The following is an 11,666-nucleotide window of genomic DNA, read 5'->3' as shown; positions in this document are numbered from 1 at the left end:
AGGTTTATTTGGAATTTGGTACCATTCGTGCTCCATTCATATTCCTGCTCACTTCATGAAGGTGAACAGAAGTGACCCAACAAGCATCTCCACCCCTGTGGTTCACAATTTGGTGCCTCCCCTATTTCTAAAAGCCTTAGCTATGTGCTCTGTCTGCCTCCCTGTTCCACTGAGAGGCAGGGAGCTTCCACAGTGTCTTGAAAGAGATCAGCACCTCCTCTATATCAAAACTAGGAAACTCAAGAGCTAGTCCAGGAGAATGCAGAGGGCTGCCCATAATGGAGTGTGCCTTGCTGAGCTGTCGCGAGACCACAGGTAAGTCCAACACAGACAAAGCCACAGCTTTGGAAGCTTTGGTAACAGGGTTATGAAGGGGACTGTGTTCCTGCACTTAGAACCTGCATTGCTATGGTTGGTCCATGAGACTTTACATTAACACTAAGGTCTCCCTGGAGCGCTTAGTTTGCAGAAGCAAGGCTGTGAGGTTGAGAAGTGCGATGAGATTAATAAAAACAAAAACAGGTCTACACGTGCAATTAATATACCTGAATTTGCTGCACAGAAAATTCAGGCACATTAAAGTGCTCCCAGGAGTGCTCCCAGCATGTGTGCCTGTTTCTGGAGCAAACTGAGCCCAACAGGAGCTCCTGCCCTGCTTTACCCCAGGCTGGCAGGGGGCACTGGTGGTTAGGTTTGGGCTCCAGAGGTCAGGGGAGCTGTCCTGGCTCTGGGGGCAGCTCCCTGCCAGTGCCACACAGATCAGAGCAGGCAGCAGTTGTGGCCCCCTTCTGCCTGGGCTGACCAGGAACAATATGCTCCAGGTCAGCATCTACACATACAGTATGGTGCATTAGTTTAATGCACCATTTCCAGTACCTGTATCTACTGGTACTAGCAAACAGTGCATTAGACTAATCTAATGTACAGTAATTGCTGTACACTTATAAACAGTGACTCTTTACTGCACATTATTCAAATGTGCAATTAAGCATCTCATGTAGACATACCTTTTAAGTACCTCATGGCAACATGAAATGGTTCAGCCTGAGTCTGTGACTATGAATAAAAAGAGATATGACACCCCTGTCCATCCAAGCTGAGATTTTCAGAAACACGCACCTGATTTTGGAGCCCACTGCCTTTTCCACCCCAATCAACTCCCAAACTGCTGCTGGTGGGGAGCAAAGGGGCTCTCATGTGAATAAGAATGTGCCCCCGGTTTTTAACTCAAGTTCCTTTTAGGTGGGAGAAAGAGAGGGATGCTGCAAAGAAAAGAAGAGGTGTCCATCCCGCAGGGGACATCCTGCCCACATCATCCAGGACATGGGACAGAACCAGGCCAGGTGAGATGCAGAGAGAGAAAAAGGAGATTTAAGATCAAGGGGTCAAAGGCATTTTTTTTTTAAAGTGAAGGTGTTTGCTCAAATTTCTGCTTCTGTCAACAGTCCACGTGTCCAGTGCAGTGGAGCTGTTGTTGACAGAGGAAGTTGAGGGAAGCAGGCACCTATCCCTAATGGGAACTGGGGCACTACAGCCTCTGAAAACCCTTGCCCAGAGGCCTTGGATGCAGACTGAAACCAACCCAAATTTAACTGTGGTCAGAAGCACTTCCCCATGGGTAGCCTCTGTCAGTGCTCTGGCTCTAGCCCCGCACAGCCCTACACACGTGTCGTATAGCACGGGCCTCCCTGACCAGAGGATGCTAAGGGGCACTTTGCAGGGCTTTACAGAGATCCCATGGGCTGCTCTAGGCTGGAAGCAGGGCACAGACTCCCCACCCAGGGGCTTCCTAAAGGGGAGACTGTGTGGCCAGTCCTGCTGGAGTCCTCTACAGCCATAGCACACAGGGGCAAACCAGCCTGGTGATACCTGCTGCAATAGGATTGTGTAACCAGACTGTGCCCATTTATCTACTACAGCTCCAAGAGTGACAGATGTGCAGACATGGGGGCTGGGAGAGGGTACCCGTCCCCCCCTCCCCTCTCCCCCCCGGGATCACAGAGAGTAGGAAGCTGGAGTAGATACTTCAATCATTCCCTGTGGGACATCTCCCCTGCCCACCCTCATTTCAGTGACACAGTCTAAGCTCGGCTCCAGTGCCCTTAAGCCAGAGCCAGGGCCGGATTCTGTCTCCAGCAAATGAGGCTAGCAGGAAGGTGAAGATCAGGGCCTTGGTATCTCCATCAAAAAATGACACATTCTCCCCTGCACAGTCCAGACATACCCAGACCCTGTTGGGCACCTGATGCTCAGACAAGGGGATGGGAGTAGGTGCAGTGAGAGCCTGGAACTGATGAAACCTACGCTGCACAGCCCAGATCCCGTCCTCAGGCCTAAGGTGGATCTTTCCCTTTCTTCTCACAGACTCTTTGGCAACCCCCATGGCCCAGAATATCCCTTGCTGCACCTCCACCTCCCAGCAGTGTCTCCCCGAGATGAATCCCTCATGGCCCAGCACACACAGCTCAGAATCAAATCTCTCAGGATTGTCAGGCAGCTGCTGCGGTGCGTCTGCCAATCTGACACTTCTCCTATCTGCAGAAAGGAGGAGCTGGGGATTTGCAGTGTCTGGATCCAGAGTCACCTTCACTGGGAGAGAGAATCACAGTGTCAGGGAAGAGCTCAGCTCTGGGGCAGGCAGGGGCTATTTCCTCACCCTCCCCACAACTCCATCCTTCCTGGCACTGTCCTGAGCCCCAAGAGCTGCCTTGGCCATGGGTCCCTGAAGCTGAGCAGAGATGGCCCCACAGCTCCTCAGCCTTGTACTGGGGAGAGCCCCTGTTCTGCGAGAACAGGGAGGATGGGGCACCAAATCCACAGGTGAATGAAGAAAAATCCTGGCCCAACCCCCCAGGTCACAACACAGAGGGGTTAAGTGTTGGGCTGTGAGAGTATTCATTATGTGAGGGAAGGGGAGTGTTGCAGTGGGATTTTTCTGTGAATACGAACGTCTTCAATAGCACTTACCCTTGGAGTATGAGCCCTCCTCCAGATAAGATTGAAGATTGCCTGGAAGAACAAAAAGGTCACAGAGGATGTACACAGGGTATTGGTAGGGTAGCCACTGACAGGGATGTGCTTTACACATTTATCCCATGGTTGGTGGGATAGGACATACCTTGGCACTGTCTGGGAAAGTCAAAGATTTGGCCAAAGTTGCCCCTATGCTCTAGTGACCCTTAGTAGGGCCTTGCAAGGATAAAATACACCATAGGTTGAGCTTCATGCAAGGCATTCCCTCTATCTCTGGTCTGACCCTCCCTGTGACTCTCTCAGCCCTATGTATTAATTTTGTTGTTCTGATATAAGTGTGAATGAATGAAGTGTGATACAAGAATGAATGAAGGCTGAACCCTATTTGGGTTGCTTCATCCAGATGGCAGTTTTCCATTCACAGAACTGCAGCTTTTGGCCATTATGCACAGTGGACAATCACATATCCCAGGTACCATGGACACAGAAGAGTCCATATGGCTACCAAACATGTACAGTAGGTTGCGGCCCAGCAGAGTAGGTGTGCAGCTTTGTCTGCATCTATCTAGGTGAGCATACAGCTTGCCATTCCTGCCAGGCAAGACCAGTGTCTAGAAGCAGCCCTGGATGAGGGAGCTCCCATATCTTATCCTGTTAACACAGAAATTCAGGTACTTGGTCAGGTAGAAGAGAGATGAGGACACTCCAGTCACCTTACAGTAGGGCAAAATTGCCTCCGTCTGATTCCTCGGCCCCATGATCCCACTGCTACTCCACAGGTTGGCTGCCAAGTTGGCTCCTCTCCAGCCCTCCTTTTAGAGCTGGTGCCATGGGAAGGGGCAAGAGGGTGATACATGGGGCCAGGAGGAAAACAGAGATCTGGAAGGTGACTAGCGTGTCAAAATGGCTGCAGCTCTTGGAAAAATCAGGTCCTGGTTTCCAGCCTGGCGATTTCCACCAATGGGAAAGAAACCTCCCTGAACCTTGCATCCAATGACTGTTAGATGCAAGGTGCAGGGGCTCAGCTTCAGGAAGAAGGTTGGGGATTGGCCTGGAAATGATGTAATCTTTTTGGCCTGGTGGTTTGGGCAGTGTCTTGGGAAGTGAAAAAAAAAAAGCACATTCTTATCCCCTCCATCTGCAGGTGCCAGACCACGGATCTTCTGCTTCCTGGGTCAGCACCACAACCTCTAGGTTTCTGAGCTAAAATGTGAAGATTGGGAAACTTTCTTCTTTTAAGTGTTAGATTTGCACTAGCTACATCTATGATTAACTACATCTATATGGAGCCACAGACCTGATTGGACAGCACACAGCCCCCTGGGTATGCATAGCATTACTGTGGAGGGTAGAATGGGATTGCAAACTGTACTTAGGTGCCAAAATTGACTCTTGTGTGGCTGGGTACATGCCCTTTGGGGGTGAAAAGTGAAACAGGATTCTAACCACTCAGAGCTTGTCTTCTCTCCACACACAGGAGCACATCCCTTTTGTTCCCCAACGTCCCTGCTCAGTACCTTGAAACATGCTAACTTTCTCCCTTAGGTTTAGTTCAGAGCAGCTCTTGAGTCTTGTTTGCAGCTCAGGGAAAATCCCCCTTGGCAGCTGGAACTTCCCCTTCTTGCACCTGGGAAAGGCAATTCATAGAGTCATAGAAAATTAGGGTCAGAAGGTACCTCAGGAGGTCATCTAGTCTGCTCCCCTGCTCAAAGCAGGACCATCCCCAACTAGATCATCCCAGCTAGGGCTTTGTTGAGCTGAGTCTTAAAAATCTCCAAGGATGGAGATTCCACCACCTCTCTGGGTAACCTGTTCCAGTGCTTTACCACCCTTTTAGTGAGAAAGATTTTCCTAATATCCAACCTAAACCTCCCTTCCTGCAGTGTCATTCCATTTTCTGCTGGTACTCAGCCTTTACTAGCTGGACAGACCTGCTGCCACAGGAAAAGGGCAGCCCAGACAGTAAAGGTGCCAGCTCCCTTTATACAAGGGATTAATGTTTTGCAGCTCTGAACTGTCTATAGTTTTCCTTGGGATCAGACAAGATCCTTCCCACTCCAGGGAGAATCCCAGAGTTTGCATTAAATGACCTCAGGATGGATCATTATCAGAGATCTGTGTCATAGCAAAGAGACTGCCCTGCATGCGGTGCTACAGTGTCCCTGGAATATGTGGTCATATCACAGTGTCCAGGCCCCTGCCCACCCTTGGAAGTGAGAGGGAGCCACCTACCTGCTCAATGTGCTTCTAATGCCCTGGAGGGGAGAGAGAAAGAGGAAAGAGAGAGCTCAGTGCCACCTGCCACAACTGGGGTCCCTCCTGTTCTAGGGGCAGGTGCAGTCTGCCTGACTGAGTGCAACACACCAGTATCTAGATAAATATTTCCCTATTACAACACCCCCCCCCCCCCCAATCAAGGCCTATAGTTTAGGCCTTCCCCATTTCCTGCACAGGGACAGGAGGGGTTTTAATGCATCTCACCCACAGGAGGTCCCTTGGTGGCTTCTGGCACTGGCGCTCCATCTCTCTGATCAGGTTGTCAAGATGAGAAACCTCTTCAGAGACTTTGGTGACAGTTTCCTCATGACTCTTCTCAATCTCCCTCTCCAGCTCTGCCAGCTGAGCCAGAAGAAGTCGCTCCTGTTCCTCGATGAACTGGCGCAGTCGCTGAGATTCAGACACAACCTTCTGCCTCTCAGCCTTTGTCTTTGCCTGCAAGGAGCAGTGGGAAGCCAGGAAATAGAGGTCAGGACCTTTGGGGAGAGTCAGGTGCCACAGTGCAAGGCTTTGTGAGCCTTAAAATCAGACCAGTTAGTCCCCTGGAGCTCCTGTGGTCTTGAAAATATGTTGGGTCTTACAGCATCTCTGCTCCTAGACCTGCCTGGCTGCAGACTCAGGCATCCTGCCTGGTTTCTGTGCGCTTAGTTCAACTTAGAAAGTTTTCTTTCTGCAGCTTTGAGGGCTTCAATATAATGCAGCAGGCTTACCATTCCAAGCTTGGGTTGAGTCCCAGGCTTGAGATCCTGCTGTTTTTATTGGTGGAACCCATTCACAAATCAGGAGGCAGCAAGAGAAATAAAGTCACACCCCTTTCCTGATGGGACGGGGAGAAGAGCTCCCCCGGACCTGACTGAAGACTGTAAACTGTCCAGTCCGGAAGACTTCAGCAGCAGAGCCCTGGAGCGTATAAAAGGAGCTGCGTGCCCAGCACGAGGGAGATGTGTCGGGGACAGAGAAGAGAGAAGAGCGGGGCTTAGAAGAGCTGAAGAGAGCTGCTCCGTAGGGCTGTGTGAAACAGCACCGTTCCATTTTGCCTTCAGTTTTGACGGCTCGAAGGAACAGCGTTCCATTTCGAATTTCATTTCGAGTTGAAGCAGCTGTTCTGTTCCATTCTGTTAAAACTGAAAGGCTGTTTCAATGCTGTTTCGACATTTCACTGCGGGTGGGGAGTCAGCCCAGCTGAGTTGACTCCCCATCCCTGGCACTAGCTTGGGCGGGGGGTGGGGAAGAGTCAGCCCACCTGCAATCGGGCACAGGGGTGGAGAGACAACCCAGCTGAGCTCACTCCCACCCCCAGCGCTGCAATCGGGCATGGGGGTGGAGAGTCAGCCCAGCTGGACTCACTCCCAACCCCCGAGCTGACTCTCTGCCCCCCTACCCAATCGCAGCGTGGGGGGTGGGAGTGAGCCCAGCTTGGCTAACTCTCTGCCCCCCCCGCCAGATCACAGCACCCCCCATCAGATTGCAGTGCTGGAGAGGGGAACTGAGTCCTGGCTACATATATATATATGGTATAGGGTTTATTGTTTTGTAAATTTGTACATATATATATATATAATATATGTCCTTACCCTTTAATGATTTTGTTGTAATAATAAATTTGTATATAGTTAAGTAATTGATTGATTGGGCCTGACTCTATAGGGGATGGAGGTGGCCACTGGCCTGTTGTATCCCTCCATACCACACTGCCCTGCCAATAATTCCCTCAGTTGGAACGGGGAGTACAAACCTATGTACACCCGGGTTAAATTATGTAGGAGAGAATTCAGTAGCTCTCCCCATGCAGAGCAACACACAGTAAAAAAACCCAGCACTCATATTTCCACCAAATGCACAGAGAAGACATCCTCCCCTCCAGCTTCCCATGTTGCCCTGATCACCAGTAACCAGGAGCACTGACCTGATATTCTTGGTGTTTCTGACTCTCACTCACTCTCAGGTCTTCAAGCCTTTTTCTCTCTTCCCTCAAAATCTCCAGTTCATCCTGAATTTGCTCCTGAAAGAAGGAAAATACTTTGGGTGGGGTGAGTTTTCCTTTGGGAATGGAGAGACTGGGATGTCTTCTCCACACAGTCAAGGTACCTCCCCTGCTGTAATTTCAATGACTGTCACATTGTTATTGGCCAGCTCTCACGTGCTTTGTCCTGGTGACCCTGCCAAGTTTCTGATTCAGTGATATTCAAATTAATAATACAGGACTGTATAAAAGCCAAAAGAAGTCACAGACTACATGGTAGTTGGCTCTTCCCAGAAAATGTTATCCTCAAAGGATGAGCTATTGCCCATGGCTGGAATGAAGTGAGTGTCAGACACCAGCATTGCCAGTTACCAGACACTGCTCCATCTCCTGTATCCCCAGCTCCTGCTGGCTCTGGAGCCCAAGGAAATTTAAGAGCAAAGGGTGACATCATCTCATGTAGGTTTAGGGTCCCATATACAGCAGCAGCTACGTTAACCAATGTCCTACAGAGCCCAGACCGTATCTACATCTGTTAGCAGGTGGGGGATGCAGATCCCAGCACAACACTAGATTGGGTGTTTGATTCTGAAAGTCGGAAAGGGAAGGCCATGTTATGCTTTATGGCTCCACAATGGTGGGGAGATGAGACTAGTTTACAGGGCTGGTATCTTTATTGTTCTGAACAGGAACCAAAACTGAAGACCTTAAGGAGGCACACAGTAGAGAAACATGTAAAGAAACAGTACCATATATAATGGCTAACACACAATATATCACAGGACAAAGTACTGACCGCATCTAAATCTCTGTGAATTCTGATCTCCAGTCTTGAAGACCAGAGGAACCTTGGAATGAGTTATAATAAAATAGAAACCAGTCCCTAACAACTCTCTGGTCTTTATGACCAGCCAAAAAGGCCTGGAAATTCCTGGGCTTTTAAAAAAGTTCTGTCCTCTCTCGTTTTAAAAAAAATCTCAAAGAAATATCAAAACTCTGAGGTTCAGAATTGTTTCCCTAGTCACACACTTAAAAATTCTCTATCATGCCTCATAAAGGCTCCCAGGGAGAAGAGAACCCAATTTTAATGTTCAAAAAATAGTGGAAGGTTCAGAAGCATAACAAACTTTTTGAGCTCCTGGGGCAGGGCCAGAGGAGGGGGAATTGTACTGATCACAGGAAATCAGGGGTGGATGGGGAAACAGGTGGGAGAGGGAAAAGTGACTTACCTACCCAGGCTCTCCACACTTAACTGGCTGCTACAACTGCTGCTGCTCCTCTCTTAGCAGCATGGGCTGGGCAGCTGAGCTGAAGGAGAGACAGTTGTGTGGGCTCCCTAGAGTGGCAATCTAGGGAGGTGGGAGAGTCTAAACACCTTTCCCCCCCTGCCCTAGCTATGCTACTGGGGGAGATCATGGAGAAAAGCACAAAAACAATGCATTGAATTGCTAATTCAAAATCCTTCATGTACCCCGAAGAAGAAAGAAAGGAAAGCGAAGTATCTCTAATGTTGTATGTCCTGGCTAGCTGGTGCACTCCTGTAATTCTCTCTCTATAATGCTCTCAGTGAGAAGGCCAAAAGAGCATAGAGCCCAAAGATAACTACACTGACCTCCACCTGTGACTGGGAATTGCCAATATTAGCCCTTCCCAGGGGAACAGGCCTGGAAAAGGGGGAAGCCTCGCTCAGAGGCAAACCCCAAGTAAAAAGAAAAGAAAATGACAACATACCTGTTGTAGGGGCCGGGAAGGGCGAGAAAATGCGCAGTGGAAAACCACCCATGTGGTTCGTCAGCCGCACCTATATCCAGCTGGGACCAGGTGACGTCACAAGGAGACGCCACCCGGCCGAAATAAAAAGCAGCCCCGAAGGCGCAGGAGGAATGCCAAGGAGTGGAGGAGCCATGGGAAACCGTGGGGTGGAGAGTGTCCAGCCACTGCAGCCACCGGCAGCAGCAGAGGCGGCGGCAGAAGTGGCAGTGGCAGCAGCAGAAGCGGTGGTGGCAGCAATCAGAGCCGCAAAGGAAGCCCAGCCGGGATCAGAAGACTGGCAGAGATCAGGAGAGCTGGCAGGGAGGCCGGCAGAGGCTAAGGCGGCAGGATCTGCAAGGAGTCCCCGTGGTGGAAAGAACTGACAGGGGATCAACAGGACTACCGAGGAGGGCGGCGGTGACCGCAGCGGTAGCTAGCATGGGAGCCCTCATCAAAGGCAATGGGTGCCGCGGCTCCAGGGTGGAGGTGGATACTGGAGAGAAGGGGAGAGAGACCCCGGTGGGGGTGAAGGCTTGGATCCCGACCCAGAGGGCGCGGGAGCCTAGGGGCATCAGGGGCATTAGAGACCAGAAGGGTGTGAGACTCCCTCCTGTGGGTGTTCCTCTTCTTGTTTTTCCCCTTTTTGTCGTGCTCCCCTGGCAGTTGTGTTATTAGCTTCTTGATTTTGTTTCATGCCGGGTCACCTTAGGGTGAGGGGTTTGCGGTGAGGGTGTTAATCATATTCCCTTTTAGGGTTTGTCTATTTTCCGTCCCCTAGCGAGAGCGGGTTAGCGGAGCCCTTAGCACCAGGCCAGGGTAGACGGGACTTCGTCTAACAGTGAGAATGGAACTGCAGGAGGACCCAGTAAAGGCCAGCGGCTTCAGACATAGGCGGCTCAAGGCATCAAAGAAGACAAGCCCAAAGACTGACAGTCACCAGACCCTCCAGGTCCAGCCAGGGCCCAGCGGGCTCATTGGCAGGAGAAGCCGCAGGGACCAGGGAAGATATCAGCAGGGAATAGCCGTGAAAGGATTTGGAGGCCCATCGTGAAAGTTGGCGCATGGCCGGGGTATAGGGGAGGTTGGAGCCCCGTCAACGTCCGCCGAGACACGTGACAGCTCTGGAGGCATCCTCAGAGGGGGACCCCTTCCACTGAAGAAACATTCAAAGTCGTGGCAGGAGAGTTTGGGGGTCACCCTGAAGGCAACTGAGGTACCCTCTAGGATCTACACGAAAGTCCCTGGTGAGCAAGGTCAGCGACTTGGGTGAAGGTGGCGCAAGAGCTTACCATCGAGAGGAGGCAGGCACAAAGCTATTTAACCAAAGAGGAAAACACAGCACAAATGTAGCTGGGGGAAAACCCTGTAAGGACCCATCTGGCATTTTGCCCTTTCCCTATGGCAATGATAGCAGAGGTCCTCCAGGAGCCAACAAAGTGCTCCCTGTGCTGACTGCTCTGCCTCAGCTGTGCCTGCAGAAAACCAGTGGTAGTATGCTTCTATATAGCTGGGGCCTAGGCCTAGACTCTGTTGGTGCATTCATCAATTTGCCTCCAGTGGTAGTCATGGCTGTTCATCCTTAATGCACTGTGTCCAGCTGCCTATGGGCTGCACCTAGCTCATTCCTGCCACCCCTGGTTTTGCAACAGCAGGGACATATGATAGTTCATTCCCAAAGGGAATAAATACCTTCCACGGCCTTTCAGGAACACCTTCCAATAATTCTGAGTGCTGCAGGCCAGGGCCGTACCAGTGGTTGGCTCTCTATGCCAGCCCAGAGGAAGTCATTGAATACAGCAGGATTATTGCTGGAATCAGCTGCTGCAAGGGGAGGGGGGTGGGGCAGGAGCACTTGGAAGTACTCATGGCTCGGAGGGGCTGAGAATTTCTGGCCCCACAGAGAATGGTTTGAAGGAGCTGAAATCAGAGTGCTTCCTACCTTGTATTTCTGGGCAGCCTCGTCCATGAGCAGCATTGAGTGAGACTTGTGCTCTGGGGATTTCCAGCAAACCACACACACAACCGCCCCGTCCTCCTCACAGAACAGGCTCAGCTCCTTCTTGTGTCTCTCACACACATCTTCAACTCCAGGAAACTCCATTTTTTTAATGCCTTCTACTACATTTGCCAGCTGCCAGTTTGGAATGTGATTCCCTTTCTGGATCTTGGCCCTGCACACAGGACACTTCAAAGGTCCGTGTTCTTCCCATTTCTCACAGTAGTCACTGACACAAGCTTGACAGAAGTTGTGCCCACACTCTAGTGTCACTGGGTCTGTCAGATACTGCCAGCAGATGGGACACTTGATTTCCTCTTGGATGCCCTGCCCTGGTCTTGGTGAGGCCATGGCTGCTGGTGTCCTCAAGATACTTCCGGTCTATCCTGTTTATTCTGCATATGGAGAGAGGAACATGAAAATTATGTAAAGTTTAGTGAACACTATATGTGGAGGAAAACAGAAAGGCAGGAAGAAAGCAGGGTGTAAAGGGAGGACAGCCTGAATGAGGAAAGGTTGTGTCACACATGCAAAGGAAAGGGGAATCCCAGGTCGGTGACAATAATCAGTGTCTCTCTAGCAATCCCCACTTCCCTCCTACAGACCCATTCATAGGTGACTGGTAGGAAGCACACAGGGGTGCACATGCCCCCCCGATGGGGCCGGTGCCCCCCTGATGGCCGACACTGATACTGACAGGGGGCA

The 11,666-nt window shown here is 50.8% G+C and overlaps 1 protein-coding gene across 1 annotated transcript; it reads right to left on the bottom strand.

Moving 5' to 3' along the window:
• Window positions 1-1,027: 1,027 nt before the first annotated feature.
• LOC112549713 (tripartite motif-containing protein 10-like) lies at window positions 1,028-11,335 on the bottom strand. Its single transcript, XM_025199878.1, has 7 exons — window positions 10,905-11,335; window positions 7,157-7,252; window positions 5,455-5,685; window positions 5,206-5,228; window positions 4,491-4,600; window positions 2,968-3,009; window positions 1,028-2,589 (listed from the first exon to the last, which is right to left on the bottom strand). The coding sequence occupies exons 1-7, from the start codon at window positions 11,310-11,312 to the stop codon at window positions 2,069-2,071; spliced, it is 1,431 nt and encodes a 476-aa protein (XP_025055663.1). The 5' UTR covers window positions 11,313-11,335; the 3' UTR covers window positions 1,028-2,068.
• Between the last annotated feature and the right edge of the window lie 331 nt (window positions 11,336-11,666).

This window comes from Alligator sinensis, unplaced genomic scaffold (assembly GCF_000455745.1).
Source record: "Alligator sinensis unplaced genomic scaffold, ASM45574v1 scaffold1097_1, whole genome shotgun sequence".
NCBI lineage: Eukaryota > Metazoa > Chordata > Crocodylia > Alligatoridae > Alligator > Alligator sinensis.
This window is presented reverse-complemented; position numbering and strand designations above follow the sequence as displayed.

Bases quoted from the DNA above. Each gene is read 5' to 3' on its own strand.
- LOC112549713 (XM_025199878.1), bottom strand. From the start codon at position 11,312: ATGGCCTCACCAAGACCAGGGCAGGGCATCCAAGAGGAAATCAAGTGT. The intron at 5,229-5,454 runs GTGAGATGCATT...TCTCCCCTCCAG, and splicing joins CACCAAGGGACCTCCTGTGG to GGCATTAGAAGCACATTGAG. The intron at 2,590-2,967 runs GTAAGTGCTATT...TCTCTCTCCCAG, and splicing joins GGAGGGCTCATACTCCAAGG to TGAAGGTGACTCTGGATCCA.